Source organism: Phaenicophaeus curvirostris, chromosome Z (assembly GCF_032191515.1).
Source record: "Phaenicophaeus curvirostris isolate KB17595 chromosome Z, BPBGC_Pcur_1.0, whole genome shotgun sequence".
Classification (NCBI taxonomy): domain Eukaryota; kingdom Metazoa; phylum Chordata; class Aves; order Cuculiformes; family Cuculidae; genus Phaenicophaeus; species Phaenicophaeus curvirostris.
In genome coordinates, this window is record NC_091431.1 from 15,026,170 (window position 1) to 15,045,237 (window position 19,068).

Here is a 19,068-nt window from a genome sequence, read left to right on the forward strand (position 1 = left end):
ACGGGCGTGCCCGGGGCCGCCGCCTCCCGCCGCTCCCGCCGCGCCCGCAGCGCCCGCAGGTGAGCGGGGCCGGCAGCGCCCCTCACCCGACCCGGGCCTGACCCTCCCCGGCCTCCTGCCCTTCCCTTCTTTTTCCTCTCCTGTTCCCAGTTTCCTTCCTTTTCTCTTTCCAGGCCCTTGCCCCTCCCTCTTCCCTTTCCCCCTCCCTCTTCCCTTTCCCCCTCCCTCTTCCCTTTCCCCCTCCCTCTTCCCTTTCCCCCTCCCTCTTCCCTTTCCCCCTCCCTCTTCCCTTTCCCCCTCCCTCTTCCCTTTCCCCCTCCCTCTTCCCTTTCCCCCTCCCTCTTCCCTTTCCCCCTCCCTCTTCCCTTTCCCCCTCCCTCTTCCCTTTCCCCCTCCCTCTTCCCTTCCCCCCCCTCTTTCCCCCTCCCTCTTCCCCTTCCCTCTTCCCTTTCTCCTTCCCTCTTCCCTTTCTCCTTCCCTCTTCCCCCTTTCCTCTTCCCCCTTTCCCCTTCCCCCTTTCCCCTTCCCCCTTTCCCCTTCCCCCTTTCCCCTTCCCCCTTTCCCCTTCCCCTTTCCCCTTCCCCCTTTCCCCTTCCCCCTTTCCCCTTCCCCCTTCCCCCTTCCCCCTTCCCCCTTCCCCCTTCCCCCTTCCCCCTTCCCCCTTCCCCCTTCCCCCTTTCCCCTTCCCCCTTCCCCCTTCCCCCTTCCCCCTTCCCCCTTCCCCCTTTCCCCTTCCCCCTTTCCCCTTCCCCCTTTCCCCTTCCCCCTTTCCCCTTCCCCCTTTCCCCTTCCCCCTTTCCCCTTCCCCCCTTTCCCTTCCCCTTCCCTTCCCCCCCTTCCCCCTTCCCCCCTTCCCCCTTCCCCCCTTCCCCCTTCCCCCTTCCCCCTTCCCCCTTCCCCCCTTCCCCTTCCCCCTTCCCCTTCCCCCTTCCCCCTTCCCCTTCCCCTTCCCCCTTCCCCCTCCCCTTCCCCTTCCCCTTCCCCTTCCCCTTCCCCCTTCCCCTTCCCCTTCCCCCTTCCCCTTCCCCCTTCCCCCTTCCCCCCTTCCCCCTTCCCCCTTCCCCCCTTCCCCTTCCCCTTCCCTTTCCCCCTCCTTTCCTCTTTTCCCTTCCCTATCTTCCCTCTTTCTCTTCCCTTTCCCCTTTTCGTCCTCTTCCCTTTCCCTTTTTCTTCCCCATTCTCTTCCCTTTTTCTCCTTTCCTTCTCTATCCTCTTCCCTTTGCCCTTTCCTTCCCCATCCTCTTCCCTTTGCCCTTCCCTTTCCCCTTCACTTCCCTTTCCCCTTCTCTTCCCTTTCCCCTTCTCTTCCCTTTCCCCTTCTCTTCCCTTTCCCTTCTCTTCCCTCTTCCCTTCCCTTTCCTGGTCCTTGCCTTTCCCTTTGCTCCTTCTCAGCCTCCTTTGCTTCCTTTTCTGCTGTGGGTGGGCCAGACGCGGCGCCTGCAGGGGGGGAGCACAGGAGGTGGGCCCAGCGGGGGTCTGATGGGCTGGGGGAGCGCAGCTCCACTGCCCTTGAGAAGAGCCCGCTGGAGATTCCAGCTTCTCGTGGACCCAGTACCCTTCATAGGGTCCCATTCACATGGAGCCGGGGCTCCCCGGCCCAACTGAGGGCAGAGGGTGTCCTGGTCAAGTTGCTGGTCCCATGGCTGTGGGGCAGCAGCAGCAAGTACGGAACATGCTGCCATGGAATGCAGCTGGTGCTCAGCCTCAGCGTGGGGCTCCTCAGGGCGCATCGGGCTCTGGCCTGGTTGGGGCACAGAGTGCTGTGCTGCTGAGTGTCAGATGCTGCGTTTGGTGAGGAGCCTATGGGGCTTTCTGTGTGTGTAAGGTGCAGAGTGTGATCTCTGGGTGTATTCTTAAGTGCTGGTGGTGAGGATGGGACGTGGGTGCTGCCTTGAGACTTCTGAGAAACAAAACTTGGATATTCCAAGTGATGTGAAAAAATAATAGAAGAAAAGGTAAAGTGGCTCCCGGTGCCTTCAGGAATGAGCGCAGGAGCAACAGCTGTTTCATTTGACAGTTAGTTTTCAAAGAAATATCATCACGTGCTGTGTTACAAACTGGGTTCTGCATTCTTGTACTGGATGCAGTTGTTGGATTGTAACTCCTCTTGTGGAGGACAGCACGACTGGGGCAGCGCTCCGTGTTCTGCTGATGTGCAGGAGCTGCGCGCTCTGCGATGTCTGTGCTCTCTCCATTGCGCTGAGCGCAGGGGCTGCTCGCGGTGGTGCTGACAGCGATCAGGATGGGGACCCTTGCAGCCTGCTGCAAACCCATGCGTTGTGCAGCGAGGGAGATCTGGTGTGGTGTCTGTGTGGAAGCAGTTAGAGGCGTTACCACCTCTGAACTGACAAAAGCTCTCCATGTTTTCCTCCACCTTTCAAAAATTACTCAGAAGGAATTTACTTAATTGAGCATAAAACATTTAAGTCATGTAAATTACTACCTGCTAGTGTGGCTTTTAAGCTGTGCCTAGGACGATGTCTTCTCTTTAATTCTGCATTGGCACACGCTTATGTTGGGTTTCATGGCCAGGTAGCAGGAGGGTATGGGGGTGGCTTATGGAGAGGACTAAGCCCATTCCAGCTGGCTCCAAGACGGATCCACCGCTGGCCAAAGGAGAGCCAGTTGGCAGTGGTGGTAGCGCCTCTGCGATGACAGAAAGAAAGGGTAGAAAACACTGTAGACCAGCAGCTGGGAGTGAGACTGAGAGAAACAGCCCTGCAGACACCACAGTCAGTGAGGAAGGAGGGAGGGACTCTGCGCTCCAGAGCAGAGGTTCCCCTGCAGCCTGTGGTGCAGATCATAGAGAAGCAGGCTGCAGGGAGCAGCTGTACATGCCCTGGAGGAGGCTGCAGCCCGTGGAGAGCCCACACTGGAGCAGTTCAGGAAGGACTGCATCCCATGGAAAGGACCCACGCTGGAGCAATTCATGAAGAACCACAGCCCCTGGGAAGGATGCATGCTGCAGAGGTTCATGATGAACTGTCTTCCACACTGGAGCAGGGGAAAGAGTGTGAGGAGGAAGGAGCGGCAGAAATGAGGTGTTATGAACTGATGCAGCCGCCATTCTCCTGTTCTGCTTGGGGGAGGAGGTAGAAGAATCAGTAGTTAGGTTGAGCCTAGGAAGAAGGGTGGGGGGAAGGTGTTTGTAGTTTTGTTTTTCTTTCTATCCTGCTCTGTTATTTGTTTGCGATACATTAATTTTATCTTCTCCAAGTTGAGTGGTTTGTATAGTGATTGGTGGATGTTCTGCCTGTCTTTATCTCAACCCACAAGCTTTTCACCTTACTTTCTCCTCCATCTCATTGAGAAGGAGAAGAGGCAGAGTGGCTAGGTGGGTGTCTGGTCCACCTGCCACAATGCCAGAATGGAGCTCCGCAGCACATTTGTGCAGATACTTTACCTTCTGAGGCTGAAATGTTCATGTTAGAAGGTGCATATTTGAAAGGAGTTTGTGGAGGTTGGAGGCAGGTAGTTTCGCAGTTCAGTAGTCACCTGCTGAACCAGTTTTGTGGCTGTTGTAATTTGCTTAGGCTGAAGATGTGTAATGCTGATGAATCTGTTGTGCTGATGGAAAACTGATCTCTTGTTGATCTAAACCATTTCTTGGCAAAAGCAGGTCTATTCATTGTGCAGTCAAAGCCAGATTCATTGGGACTAAAAGCTTACTGGAGCAGAGGAATCGCCAGGGAAGGTGGTGGTGGTGTTTAAAAATCGCGAGTCTGTGGTAGGTAGTGAGGCTGAAGAGGTGGATTTAGAAATGATTGTGGGGGTGTCACGGGTCAGCCTGCACCCATGTGCCTTCCTTGGAAGCACTGCTGGGCTGAAGGGTCTGGAGAACGAGCAATGGATCACAAGACTGGGAGGATGTGAGTGGGAACATCAGGAAGCAGGATGATGGCTGTGTTGCAGGGAGTGTCTGTTACCTCAGAGAACTAGTAGTGTCTAAGGAAACCTAGCCTTGTTTTTTCCTCCTTTCAGGGGCACTCCTTGTAGCAGATGAGCTGTGCCTGTTTGTTAGCGAGTTGGTGTTGCCATGGGCTGGGCTCTCTGTGTGCAGCGCCTTTTAGGGGAAGAGGGAACACTGAGCCTTGTGCTCATCTCTTACTCTTCTTGGATGGGCTGGTGCCACCAGCAGATGCCTTCGCAGTGCAGCTAATCCTTTCTGATTCTTAGAAAGTTGTCACTTGTCTTCCCTGGCAGCAGGGCGATAAAATGCATTCACTGAACCACCTGCAAACCTGGCCGAGGAAGCCCCTCGGATGCATTGTTGTGGGCTCAGCTGTTGGTCATGGAAGTCACTGTTGCAGGTCCTGTCAGGCTCACAAAAATGACTTTCCCGGCTGCACTGGCCCTGTTGTTGCATACAGGAAAGCAATGTCACTCTCCTTCATTTGTACAGAGCAAATCCAGAAATCTTTTTAACTGTTGTCAATGTGATTCCACTGTATGTACAGCTTGGAAACACTCTGGGAGCAGAGAACGCACTCTGTCTGTGTTTCAAAGGGACAAGACTGGCTGAGGGTGTCAGAGAAACTGGAGGCTTCCATTGCTTCCTGCCTCTGCCGCGCTACTCTCCTGCTGACCTGTTAAAAACTCAACACAGCTGATAGTAGCACACATCTTCTGAAACAACACTAGAAACACCGACTCCTGTCCAGATTTGTGTTTGTATTTTGGCCTTAAGGGAAGCTTTTTATGAGGTGTGTTGTTTCAAGTGCAATGGTTAAGCACGGTACAAGTGTGCTGTGATGCTTTGTGAAACGTAACTTGAGTGAAGAGACAAACAGTTATAAATGTAATATTGGTCCTCTAAGATTTTGGATTACACCAGGGAGTTCTGCAGGCTTGGAGCCTGGAATATCAAATGGGGTTTGAGGTGTACTTTGTTTATTTGATAAGGGAAAAAACAAGTACCTCATCTGAAGTTTTCAGAAGTGTGTCTGTGAGATTTCTTCTGGGATTGTTCAGCCGAGTGCTGGTGTTGAGGCAGCTTTTGTTGTTGATTTTAGTAAAATGAAATCAATTACTTTGCAAACTTTTAAAAAACTTTTTCAGGGGCAATTTAGGGTTGGCATCCAGAATGGCCTGGACAGGCTAGAGGAGTGGGCCTGTGTGAACCTCATGAGGTTCAACAAGGCCAAGTGCAAGGTTCCGCACTGGGGTCAGAGCAGTCCTTGGTTTCACTACAGGCTGGGGGATGATGTGATTAGGAGCAGCCCTGAGGAGAAGGGCTTGGCATGTTGGTGGACAAAAAACTGGGCATGAGTCAACAATGTGCACTTGCAGCCCAGAAAGCCAGCCTGGTCTGCATCCAAAGTGGTGGGACCAGCAGGGCCAGGGAGGGGATTCTGTCTGTCTGCCCTGCATTCAGTTCTGCACTCCCCAGCACAAAGGACCTGTCGGAGCGAGTCCAGAGGAGGCCACAGAGATGATCAGAGGGTTGGAGCACCTCCTGTATGAGAAGAGGCTGGGAGAGTTGGGGTTGTTCAGCCTGAAGAAGAGAAGGCTGCGGGAAGACCTTAGAGCAGGTGACAGTACTGAAATGGGCTCCAGGAAGGTTGGGGAGGGGCTCTTTCTCAGGAAGTGCAGTGGTAGGATGAGAGGGAGCAGTTTTAAGTTGATAGAGGGGACATTTAAACTGGATAGAAGGAAGAAATGTTTTTGTGTGAGGGTGGGGAGGCCCTGGCTCAGGTTGCCCAGAGCAGTGGTGGCTGTCCCATCCCTGGAGGTGTTCCAAGGTCAGGCTAGATGAGGCTTGGAGCCCTTGATCCAGTGGGAGGTGACCCTGTTTCTGCAGGAACGTTGGACTGGATGATCTGTAAAGGTCCCTTCCAACCCAATCCATTCTCTGATTCTATGATAGAATTCTGTGAACTTGGTTGCATTTGATTTTGTTCTTTGTTTGGCTTCCTGGCAGTAGCTCAAGGTTGCAATGTGGTCTGAACTGTGTCCTTTAGTAAGGGACGTGGTGGTATGGTTTTAAATAGATCATTATGTGGAGTTATTTTTCACGCTGTTTTATCATGAGTTAACTTTAACTTAAAGAAGAGAGATATAAGGTTTTTTTGATACTGTAGTAGTTTCAGTACAAGTGAACCTAAATACCTGCCTTGCTGCAGCTCAAGTGTTGCCGCAAAGGGCTGTGGTGGCAAAAGGGGCCATAGGTCTACTGAGTTATCAGTGCTAATTGTTCAAGAAACAGAGAGAAACCACATGAAGAAATTACTGCTATTACAAGGAGTAGGAATGTGTGCTAATAAACCTGAATTCCAGTGAAAAATCCATCCCTTCTTCTGCCACGTGCTTGTGTTCTGCGCTCCTGTGTCCCACCTGCCTGCCTGGGCGTCAGCCGCACGGGGGCCTGGCTGGGGGCACGCACCCCCCAGTGGCTGTTTGCTCAGGTGTCCTTTATGGGAGTTCATTGTCACTCTGTGAGGAGCAGGACTTACAAGGTTGGCTCCTGCTGTAACCAGACACCAACTTCAGCCTGTGGGAATTCAGTATCTTGCCTCTCTTGCCTCCTGTTTGCTAAGTTTGGTTGGGCTGGCAGAGCCCCTGAGGCTGATGGGAAGTGGACAAACAGGCTGTGTAACTGTGGGCTGTAGGTCTTCCTCCTAGAATTCCAAAACACTTCCACGTCATCTTCCCAGTTAGAAATCTGTAATGCTGATGCTTTTTTTTGTCATGGCAGGCTTTGTTTAAGAACTGTAAGCCTTACCCTCATCCATGTACGTGAGGAATGTTGTGCTTTGTGCATCCCGGAACGTCCGGTGAGGTCACCGGGATCCTCTGCGCAGCCTGAAGGAGTGCAGAGGGGGAGCCCAGGCAGAACTGTGTGGGGCTGCTCCTGAGCTTGTCCCTGCAGCTAAACGCAGAGCAGCTGTAGTGCCAGTTCACCACACTCAGGGAGAGTGGAAAGGGAAATGGGGGAGAGACAGAATTGTGGGTTGGAAACTAATCAGCTTTAATGAAACAATAATAGTAGTAGTAATAATAATACTACTAAAATAAAATATATATAATATACAAAATTGAACATCCTGATGATGACACGTCACCACAGATGAATCACAGAATCACCAGGTTGGAAGAGACCCACTGGATCATCGAGTCCAACCATTCCTATCAAACACTAAACCATGTCCCTGAGCACCTCGTCCACCTGTCCCTTAAACACCTCCAGGGAAGGTGACTCAACCACCTCCCTGGGCAGCCTGTTCCAGTGCCCAATGACCCTTTCCCTGAAAAATCTTTTCCTAATGTTTAGCGTAGACCTCCCCTGGCAGAACTTGAGGCCATTGCAGGCAGTGGGAAGGTCCCAGGCTGGACTTGGCAGCAGACAGAGGCTGGGTTCAGCAATGCACAGATCAGAATCATGGGCTGATGGATGGGTGAGATCCTTACTGGATGTCAGCCATTGAAGAAGAGGATGTGATCCTTGTAATTCCTCAGTTCTGTACAGAGTGCAGTGTATATGGCCCAGAATACCATGTTGGTCAGTTTGGAGTCACCACTCCTGTCTGCTTCTCCCTGCGGGAGTGACCTTTTTTTGCCCTTTTGACTTACAGCATTCCACCGAGTTGAGGATGGCCTTGGTTTCCATAGGGACAGGAATAAGCAGTAGCCTTTCTGCATACCAGTGCTCCGTTGCTTTGGTGAAAACCATAAATTTTAAGTGTTATCACCTCCAGAGACAGACAGTGTCTGGAAAACATGTTGCTAACTCTCGGAAAATTAAGTTACTCAGAAGAGACTTAGCTGAAAAATCGGAAAACTTTGTCTGCTTTAGCTCAAACCACGTGGCCAGCAGAGATCAGCCTGGGTGAGCCGCTGGAGTGGCCTGGGAGCAAGGGGCTCCATTCGTCCCCAAGGGCGGAGCTGGGTTTGAAAATTTGAGTGCCTGTGGCTACAAGGGCAAGAATGCAGGACGCAGGGAGTTCCTGTGGCAGTCTGTGCTGGTGGCTGGAGCCAGGCTCTGGCCTCGAGCACGCGCGTGGCTGCCGACTGCGGATGGGCAGGCTGGGACTGCAGGACAGCTGCCTGAGGGTCCCACCTTGTGTGCCTGTTGGTCTTTTCTTGCAAGTGGACTTCACCCTGCTTGACCAGACAGCAGCAGGATGAGGCCTCTGGTGCTGCTCCTGTGGGGGGTGGTGGTGATTCAGCACTACTGCAGATTGGGAAGTCACTGTAGTTAATGCCACGGTGTCCTTGTCCTTGGGGAAAAGAGGTCCCTTCCCTCTCCTGGTGTGGTGGGTACCTGGTGTTTTCCGGGTTGTCTCCCGGTGGGCTGTGGCATTGTTCACTACACAGATCATCCCTACCTACAGCTGTGCAACTGTGAAATGGTTCCTTGGAGCTGTCACTCAGGTCTGGGGAGCAAAGTCAGGAGCTGGCCAACATCCAGCCCCCAGGGAGCATGCTGGTGCTCTAGGGAAGGTATTTTAAATGGAGAGAGAGTTCCTTTATTGCTGTGGCAACTGTTCCCTTCCCCCACCATCACCTCCTCCTTCCTCTCTAGATTCCCCCTAGACCCTGTGTTTTAGTCCCGTGAAGAAAAGGAGAGAGCATTGACTCTGGTGTAACACCTGGCCCGTCTTGGATGTGAGCAAAAGATGAATGAAGAGTTGTTTGGCAGTCCCTGCTGACTTTCCAGAGACGCCTGGCTGGAGAGGAGCATTCCTGACAGTGGAGGTTGTCTCTGGAACAAAGGAAGGTGTGAGTTTACCCAGGTGTGTGTGAGCAGCGAAGGCAGACAGCGATGTGGCAGCCCTGGCCTCTGTCGCATTCCAGACACTTCCTGCTGGCACTTGTGGCTCTCTTCACAGGCTTCTGTCCTCCATTTGTCTTGCTGCCGAGGTCAGTGAGTTTCAGGGTCCGTTCTCTTGTTCCTCCTTCTTCCTACAACCACAGGAAGCAGTTCCTCACTTTCCTGTGTGTTATACTCATAGAAAATGTGTAGAAGTAAAAACTGTGCAGTGGCAAAGTTTGTCTTGTTTAACATCCTTTTTTTTGTTGGAAAATGTCATTGTATTTTTACTGTCAGTTACACATTGGTAGTGAAAGATAAACAAAATCACTTAGTACCTGTATTTCTGTTTCTTATTTAAAAACGGTGTCAAATGCAGATTCTTCTGTTTTAGCTTCATGTATGGAGATAAGGGAGGCTGTCACACAGTACTTGGTGAAATCTCAGTTCAGGTATCCAAGCATCACAGCCTCAGTGCTGCCAAATCAGGAGATTATCAATGCCACTGGACCCTCGTTGTTGCTGGAAAGCATAAAGTGCAATTTATTTCTTTGTTCTTTTTGAAATGCACAAGTACCAATTTCAGTTGGGGGCAACAGGTTTTTGCCAGAAGTTTTGGGTTCTTGGTACTTTTGTAAAACTATGGTTCTTTGATCCTATATCCTTTGGCAAGGGGCAGGGTCCTTGGTGCAGTGGATTCGGTATGGAATCTTCCTCCAGCAAAGACCTGCACAGCTTGTGTCGTGGCCCTGGAGAAGAAGGTGGGTGAATGCCAGCTGCCTCTGCCAGGCAAGGGCAGCTGCTCTCCTGTTAGCTCCAGCTGGGGGCTGAGGCAGGCAGCAGCTGTCCTGGAGATTTTGTGGCCTGCTGGTTTTAGTCTTTGTGCTTTTATACTTGTGTGCCACCTCTTCTGTCATGAATTCAGATCTCTTTGCTTAATACCGTACCGATTCACTTAATTTTACATAGCTTGATGTTAGCCCAGGTGCAGCAAAGGCTGTGAACTTGAGCAGGTCCCTTTGTCCAGGTTGCTCCTAGGGGATTTCATAGGCAAGGAATCAGAAAGCGGCAGCAGTTCATTACACACTGGTGTCTGTACCAACCTCCAGGAAGGCTGAAAATGGAGAGCATCTGCGCCTAAGGCCTTCCTGCCCAAAGCTGCCTGTGGTGTCCTGTCCCTGACAGCATAAAGATTTGTTAATGAATGACAAGAAGTGTTACAGAGTGGAATTAAGCTGCCTCACCCTTCTGTAGCTGTGGGAGACTGGCAGGTTGTGGCTGAGGAGACCGGTGTTCCGAGTCCAGCACAGTTTGTAGCTGTAGGCCTGACAGAAAAGGGGTCTGGCTCTGTACCCTTGCTGGATGGAGGGTGCAGCTCATGCTTGTTCCGCTCTGCCAGCGGATGGTGTGACTGGCAGCCTTGCCCAGGTGCAGCCTGAGCTCCCTCTGGCTTCCGATGCAGAGCAGAGTGGGAGAAGGCGGGGTTATTGTGCAGGGAGTGATGGAATGCAGCGTGTGTTTACTTCATTTCCTCAGGAGAAACCTAACCTCGTGCTATTTGCAGAATACCTCCTGAGTTACTTCAAAAGTTTATTCTTTGTAAAAGAGGATCGAGAACCCTCCTGCTTTCCTGAAGATGGTAATGGTGGTAACCCAAGGCTGGGGAACACTGCAGTTGTGCTTTCCTCATTTGAGCTGAGTTGCGGCTGGAAGCCTGGAGATCTTTCTAATCCCATAGCTGCTTAGGTATGCACAAATGTGCAAATCCATCAGTGATCTGTGTGTTGCATGGCTCTTCGAGCTTTCCCAGCATGGTCTGACAGCAGTGCGTGTGCTGGAGGCAGTGGTCCTTCTTCCCTGCCTCCCTGACTGCCTTGTAACTTGCAGCAGAGGTGTGCACAGAGCACCAAGCTCCTGTGGGTGCAAGAAACCCCTGTGGCCACGTGCTGCCCTTCTCCATGCCTGTGAACTTGGGAGCTATTCTTTGCATATCTGAGAGTTTACTTTTTCTGTGGATCCTCTCGACTAAACAGCTCATCTGTGTCCTTACAGGTCAACAAAACTACAGTGATTAACAATCTATATCTGCATCTGTACCTGTTTCCCTAAGAAGGTGAATAGCTGGCAGCTGCTGTCTCTGGCCCCAGTGTGCCCTCTGAGCAAAGTCCTGGTGCAAAGTGAAACACCTGAGAAGAGTTTGAAATACAAACGTTATTTCTGAGCAAACTGTTCTTTGCTAGTCAAACATGACAGTGGGAGTTGTTGCATGCAATTTACTTATGTAGCTTGCGACCATGCCTGTGTCCAAATGCAGCATGTGGTTTGTTTGCAACAGTTGTGCAATTGAGGACAGAATTTCTACATTGGCAGACTTGCATTTCATCCCAGAGATGTAATTCTTTCTGTATGACCTTTTATTTTAGCTGCTTTACAGCATTGTGCCACATGATGCTGTGGAATTACTGTTGAAAAATAAACGTGCGCACAAAATTTTGTGTGTGATACCCTGTACACACAACCTTTCTGTTCCCCAGATCTTACGCTTTGTGGGTTTGTCATGAGAAAAAGTAGAAATACCACAGAAAGTCAGATATTTAGTTAGGAGTCTACTAAGATTTGACTTAGGTTCTGTTAATGGGAATTTGAGTAATAAAGGCCCCGAGTCTGTCTTGTCGAGCAGTGCACCATTTTGTCAAAAGCTTCCCATAACATCCTCATGGGCTGTGAAGGTTCATAAGGAGCAATAAGTACGGAGACAGCCTTTAATATTGCCAAACTTTTCTATTTTACTGCCATTTTATTTATTTTGTGGGTAAAACAGAGGAGTTCCAGTGCATCCCAGCTGATAAACTGTAGCGAGTAAGAGAATCTTATTGCTCTTTGGATAAGTAAAAGTGTCAGTCTGGGATGAGAACTGACTGCTTGTTCCAGTGTCTCCCTTCCTCTCCATTAGCTCTTTGTTTCCGTGTTGAAAGCAGATACTGGACTGACAGTTCTGCACGGTGGCTGGGAAGCCACACAGAAAGTCATTTGCAGAAGATGAGGCTGGATTAAATGAGATGAGAGTACAGTTCAGACCTTTCAGTGGGAGGTTATCTGATAGCATGAGCAATCTGTCAAAGGTTGCAGGGGATCACTTGCAATTAGAGGTTTTGAAAAACCAGGATTAAGTGTTTTGCTACAGCATGTGTTTGGGTTCGGACAGGAGCTAATGGAGGTGCAATGACCTTTGTTGTTCAGTCTGCAGCGGCGCTGCCTGTGTCACCTGTGTTGCTGAGGTGGCTCTTGTGCCAGGTCAGCTCTATGGCAGAGCCTGTGTCTTCTTCCTCGTCCTCTGCAGAGTTGCCAGCTTTGACACAGGACCGATGTCATCGGTTATTGTCCACCTGCCTTTCAGCTGTCATCTTCTGTTTTTTAAACTCGTTTTTGCTGTGGTCTGAACTGGATTTCAGCCATTTTTAATATTATAGTTTCTTCTCTTTTGTTTTATAGGATCATGGATTTCCCAGGGCACTTCGAGCAAATCTTTCAGCAGCTCAACTACCAGAGGCTTCATGGCCAGCTCTGCGACTGTGTCATTGTTGTGGGAAACAGGCATTTCAAAGCGCATCGCTCTGTCCTGGCAGCATGTAGCACTCACTTCCGTGCTCTGTTTACCGTAGCAGAAGGAGATCAGACTATGAATATGATTCAGCTGGACAGTGAAGTGGTGACAGCAGAAGCCTTTGCTGCGCTGATAGACATGATGTATACTTCCACACTAATGCTTGGAGAGAGCAACGTCATGGATGTCTTGCTGGCAGCTTCTCACTTACATTTGAACTCTGTTGTTAAAGCATGCAAACACTACCTTACTACCAGGACACTGCCGATGTCTCCCCCGAACGATCGAGTGCAAGAGCAGAATGCCCGCATGCAGAGGTCTTTCATGCTTCAGCAGCTTGGGCTGAGCATTGTGAGCTCAGCCTTAAATTCCACTCAGAGCACAGAGGAACAACCAAATGCCATGAGTTCCTCAATGAGAAGTAACGCTGAGCAGCGCACTACATTTCCGATCCGCCGTCTCCACAAGCGTAAACAGTCTTCAGAGGATCGGGCCAGGCAGCGCATCAGGCCTGCAATGGATGAGTCTGTTTCCGATGTGAATGCAGAGAACGGGCAGTCAGTAGTTCATTCACGGGAAGACTTCTTCTCACCAGATTCACTGAAGATTGTGGACAACTCTAAGGCTGATGCTGTTGCTGATAACCAGGAGGACAATACTATTATGTTTGATCAGTCTTTCAGTGCTCAGGAAGATGCTCAAGTGCCCAGCCAGTCTGACAACAGCGGAGGAAACATTTCACAGATGTCCATGGCATCCCAGGCAACACAGGTGGAAACCAGCTTTGACCAGGAAGCTGCTTCTGAGAAGACCAGCTTCCCGTGTGAGAATCCAGAGGTCAGTCTGAATGAAAAAGAGCACATGAGGGTTGTGGTGAAGTCTGAGCCCCTGAGTTCTCCAGAGCCTCAAGATGAGGTGAGTGATGTCACTTCCCAGGCAGAGGGCAGTGAGTCTGTTGAGGTGGAAGGAGGAGTGGTGAGTGCAGAAAAGATAGAACTGAGTCCTGAAAGCAGTGATCGTAGCTTTTCTGACCCACAGTCCAGTACTGACAGGGTGGGAGACATCCATATTATGGAGGTGTCGAATAACCTGGAGCACAAGTCTTCTTTCAGCATCTCAAATTTTCTGAACAAAAGCAGGGGTGGTGGCTTCAGTGCTAGTCAGAACAGTGATGACAACATTCCAAACACTACCAGTGACTGCAGAATGGACAGTGACACCTCTTACCTGATGAGCCCAGAGTCAGGGCCTGCTGGTGGCCATTCGACTGCCACAGTCTCTCATGTCGAGAATCCATTCAGTGAGCCTGCAGACTCTCATTTTGTGAGACCGATGCAGGAAGTGATGAGTCTCCCTTGTGTGCAGACTTCTGGGTACCGGGCAGCAGAACAATTTGGCATGGATTTTCCACGGTCAGGCTTTAGCTTGCACTCTCTGTCAAGGTCAATGATGGGCTCAGTAAGAGGTGGAGCCAGCAGCTTTCCTGGCTACCGCCGCATAGCTCCCAAAATGCCTGTGGTGACCTCTGTCAGGAGCTCCCAGCTGCAGGATAACTCATCCAGTTCCCAGCTGATCATGAATGGGAGCACTTCTTTTGAAAATGGGCATCCATCGCAGCCAGGTCCACCGCAGCTGACCAGGGCCTCGGCGGATGTCCTGTCAAAATGCAAGAAGGCCTTATCCGAGCACAACGTGTTGGTTGTGGAAGGTGCACGCAAGTACGCGTGCAAGATCTGCTGCAAGACGTTCTTGACTTTGACAGACTGCAAGAAGCACATCCGTGTGCACACAGGGGAAAAGCCTTATGCCTGCCTGAAGTGTGGCAAGCGGTTCAGCCAGTCCAGCCACCTCTACAAACACTCCAAGACCACCTGCCTGAGGTGGCAGAGCAGCAATCTGCCTAGCACTTTGCTTTAACCTTCCCCGCCCTGGCTCTGGGGAAACACTGGGGTGGAACTCTGGGACCTGAAGGACTTGCAGCAACTTGAGCGCTGTTTCCTTCGAGGCTGCAGGCTCAGAGGCCGCTCCCGGTCAACGGACACTTCTGTGTGATTGTGCCACACACACAAAACTTGTGGTTCTGCAAATTGGGGATATTACTGTACCTACCTCACAGGGGTGTTGTGAGGCTCAAACAGCTGTAAGCAAAGGACTTGGCACCTGTGGGTGTCGCGCTGTGGGTGTGTGAGGCGTACTATGACATACATTCAGGCCGTGGGCCTATGGGGATGCAATCCTTGCAGCTCGGCGGCTCCTTTGCAGGGCGGAGGGTTGAGAATAAAATTATCTTATGAAGTAGCACGTTTCAACAGTGAGAAAAGTGCAAATTTCCTCTTTTTGTTTTTCCTAAAGTATTTTGTAAAAGTGAAAGCATTTAAACACATGACTGGTTAAACAAGCCACGGCATTATGTACGGGCAGCAAGGCAAGAGCGTTACAGTAGCGAGCGCAGACTGCGTGTATGTAAGAGAGAAAATTGCCTGACATGATGCTTTAAAGTATACTAACTGTTAAAATAGTTCTAGGGTTATGAATGTATGTTTGGCTGTTTTGTAGTACAGGACACTGTGTAATGAAGGTGCTTAAATCCCAGACAAGTAACTTCTGGACTGCCAGATGTGTATATACTTTGAATATAGCAAGATCTGGATGTGCGACTGATTTTTTTTTTTCCCTGTAGAAACCTGTATTAAGTGATAAGTGAAGTACTGTTTCTTGTTTGTGCTACTCTTAGCAGTATTTTAACCAATTTGTATCTCCTCTGTTAAAATTCTATATACACAAAGTCTGAAAAGAGCTTGTCTTTGTCTGCTTTGTTATTTTCAAGGAGAGAGATAATTTGTGATGGCTTTTTTTACTGTGCAAGATAGCCTTTTGCTGATATCCAGATGCCGATAGTCAACCTGATCCCCATTATTGCACAAGCAATAATTGTCCCTACTGACATCCTTCAGGCTTTAATTTCCTCCTCTATACACTAACTTACTTTCTTTCACAAATAGTGATTGTTCCTTGGGTCAAACCAGTCAGGAATGATCCTTACTTGCCATATTTATTTATGTCTCTCCATAACATGTAGTTGCTGGATCCAGTCTTTCTACTTGAAGTAGTGTCTTAAGTGTACTTTTCCACATAAATGAAAAAAAATCTAGAATAAATGTGATTTAAACAAATAGCGCTATACACTTTGGACAGCAGAAATTCAGTGGTTGTTGTTCCTCTAGGGAACCATGTACATCTTATTTCAATTGCCTCCTCTTTGATACCATCACAGTTAATGCTGCCTGCAGGCTCTTTTTCTCTTGTTGAGGATGCATTAAAAATACGTACTGGTGTTCATCGTGTTGAGTTTCTCAGTAAAACTCTGGAGCACTTCTGTTGGTAGGTGTTGCTGTGCCGTGCCGGAGCGAGGCCAGCCTGTCCACTCTGCTCAGGAGAGACACAGCATTTACAGTTCCTGGCATCCAAGCCATTCAGCAACAGCTTTACGGTAATATGAAACAAATCTGCAAGCCTTCCCCTTTTTATTTGATGTTGCATAGCAGATGTGTCCTGTGTGAGGATATTTGGCAGCTACATAGAATCTGTGCTACCCAGTAGCTGGCCTTCTTGAACACCTGGGGCTTGTGTTGGGATGAACCAAAAATGAAAGTCTAGTCCACTGTCCTGCAGGTTGTTTAGAGGGATGAACTGCCAAGCCTATGGCAGCACAGAAACCAGCTGTGACAGACCAAGGGAAACATGGAAAGCTTTCCATCCTTGGCTTCATGTGATACAGTAGCTGATAAGGGAGAAATGTGTCTTCATCTCTAATTATGCCTCTTCACAAGAAGAGGAGAGATAGATGTCTGCCAATGCATCATTTGTACCTGGAGCATCCAAGGTGAACAGGAACACAGAAACACGAGAAATGATTGGGTTGGTTCCTTTGAAATGTTAAGATTTTGTTAAAGGTTTTATTTAACAGTCATATTTCTGTTTCTTTATTTTATAAACATTAAGGAAATGTGCTGCAGTTTTTAAAGCATTAGGATGTGCCACATTTTGTTTGATAATAATTTTGATATTGGGGACTAACAGCATTGAGCTAAAATAAACAATCTCACTGAAACATCAATAAAATGCAGTATTTTATACTTTAACATCCTCTTGTGTTGCCTTATTAGTACTGTTCTGATTGTTGCATCTTCCTTGCATTTCTAGTGTTTTGTTTTAAAAGTAGGGTGGTGTTTTTTGAAATTTCCAAACTGTTTCCTACAGTGCATCTGAATTCCTTGAATTCTTACAATGCATAGGAATAAAGCATTTGTGTGAGTAAGGAGATCAGAGTAACTGAGAAGCAATATGAGCAGTTAAACATACTTAATTGTACTATTGATCTGTTTTTATGCATATTTTAATGTCATTGTGAAATATCAGACCTTACGCAGGAGGAATTCTGCCTTCTTTTGTTAAGAAAAAGTTCAACTTGGAGCATTTTTGAAAGCAGCATCTTTAAATTCCATTATTCCTTGACACCTGGTGCCTCTGGAGGAGGACTGCACACCCTGTAGCTGGCTGGTTGCTTTCCAGTTTTCCAGAAAGAATCAGTATCTCAGAGTGGTGTCTCCGCTCAGCTGTCCTTGCTGTAGGAGAATGTCTCATCTCAGAGAGACATGGTCAATGACGGTATCACCCTGACTTTGTTCAGAATTCAATTTCACAAGTGCTGCAGAGAGATCTCATGTGAAGACATTGGTATGTTAGTGTTGTTGAGCACCTGAAAATAAACCCTGCATTCTGTGATGCTGTCTCTGGCTTGATTTACTTGTTTAATGCCATCCCGGTGTCTGCAACAGCCCATCATGGACTGAACAAGTACTGCTTGTTAGCTGGCAGGGCTCGTAGGGGTTTTGATTGGGCTCGGGATGGTTTGGTGCCTCCTACAACCATGGCCGCAGCGTGGTGGGCTGTCCTGCTCTGGAGGTGCCATTAAATGTTTCATGCAGGTCACTGAGATGCTGTGCTGCTGGCTGACCTGCAGGGATTATTACTCCTGCCGCAGCCTTTCTGGGAGGGGGTGAGTTGGCTGCACCTCATTCATCACATGAAGGTTGGAAAGTCTGGGAATTCTGGGAGCATCCCCACTTATGCATGGAAACTACTGACTTTTTTTTTGCAGCTTTAGCAGTTCCCTGATGAGTTCACGTTGTGACTGCAGAGGTGCTGGTGCTGGCAAGGGAGCAAAGGGCACCTGAAGGGCCTTCCAAGTCTGCAGCACAGGATGCCTGATGAAAGCTGCCTTGGTGACTTGATTGATAAAATGTATTAGCGCTAAATTGTGTGACATGATAGTGTAATTCATGGCTTGAACTTACATCAAGGCAGTTAAATAATACAAAAGCATAAAAGCAGCAGTCTGTAGTTTAAATGCTGTATTGCACTCTTATTTTTTCTTAATATTCAGCTGCCTGTAAGAAGGAACAACTGAACTGATGTCAGGTGGCGGGGGCCGCACATCAGTGCTGAGTCTGTGCCTCTGTGTTTGTTGGCGTGCGTGCGCTCAGCTGAGGCCTCGCATTCACTTACTGTATGGAATCGCTTTTAAAGGCTTGCTGTTCCTGCCAGGGAAAACAGTTGTGGAAAGCCTGTGGGAAAGCTTCCCACTGAAAAACTTGTGCAGAGGCTCGGCTGTGTGCTCTGTCCTCAGCTGGTTGTCCCCGCAGATGGGACTTCCAGCAGGACCCACTGTAGTCTCACTAGGTCAGTCCATGGGAATCTCCCGCATGTGAAACACCCCCAGCCCGCAGCAGGATTCCCCTGTCTGGGACCCCAGGGGAGGGTCTGTCCCTGGGAATGCCTGGTGGAACAACAGTTTGTGCTTCGTGTGTGGAATGGCTGCAGCAGGAGCTCCTGCTTCTGTGGCAGTTTTGCCACCATTGCTGCTTATGTCCTGGGGTCTGAACCTTGCAGGTGGCTGAAAACAGCAGGTGTGACACCCACCTCCACAGCCACCGCCTGTCCAGAGGGACGGCTTTCCTGCACCTTTTCCCTCAGTGCTCCGGGCTCCTCTGGCTGTGAGCACATGGGGAATGAAGAAATGCTGCTTCCCACACAGCAGGCGAGTGCAAGTCTCCTGGTTTGCATCACCACTGTCAGCCAAAGAACCACCAAAAGAGGCCACTTGGAAGAAATCTGCAAAGTGATTGTTACCCTTTAACGTAAAGAAATGCTTGTTCTTGTCAAGGACTGATGGTAAAAGCCTGTGCTTCAGCCAGTAACAATTTTATTCCTGTAGAAAATGCACTTTGTAAGTGATTATTACTGTGGTTACTGAAATAATAACTACATGGCATCTGTAAAATCCATAATCCACTGTCACTGCTGCTGGCTGAATTCCTTGTGGGAAGACACTGATGCAGTGATCTGGAGCCCCTGCAGCCTGCTGCATTGACAGGCTGTGTAGCCGCTGGTGGCACAAAGCTTTGACTCGTGGTTGTTGGCATGGAGTGTGCCCAGAGCTCGCTGAGCCAGAAATCCTGCTCAGAGGCATTTGGCCTTGGCCAGAGACTCCACAAGACTTTTCCGTGCTTTGTGGTCAGCAGGCTTAGCTCTGACCAGCCACACTCAGACATGCCTAAAAATCGACAGGTTCCTCCAAGCAGGGGAGAGAGAGAAAGTTAATGTTTCACAGTTCATAGGCTTTTAAGTGCTTTTGGAAAAAGTCTTTTCAGTA

General features: G+C 49.3%; 2 protein-coding genes across 2 annotated transcripts in view; one reads left to right on the top strand and one right to left on the bottom strand.

Annotated features, from left to right (window-relative positions):
• POLR1E (RNA polymerase I subunit E) overlaps positions 1–19,068 on the bottom strand; it is a 278,376-nt gene that overhangs the window by 14,739 nt on the left and 244,569 nt on the right. The gene's annotated exons all lie outside the window — the stretch shown is intronic.
• ZBTB5 (zinc finger and BTB domain containing 5) lies at positions 38–16,495 on the top strand. Its single transcript, XM_069879943.1, has 2 exons — positions 38–59; positions 12,242–16,495. The coding sequence occupies exon 2, from the start codon at positions 12,246–12,248 to the stop codon at positions 14,268–14,270; it is 2,025 nt and encodes a 674-aa protein (XP_069736044.1). The 5' UTR covers positions 38–59; positions 12,242–12,245; the 3' UTR covers positions 14,271–16,495.

Excerpts from the sequence above, each read along its gene's own strand:
- ZBTB5 (XM_069879943.1), top strand. The coding sequence starts at position 12,246 with ATGGATTTCCCAGGGCACTTCGAGCAAATCTTTCAGCAGCTCAACTAC.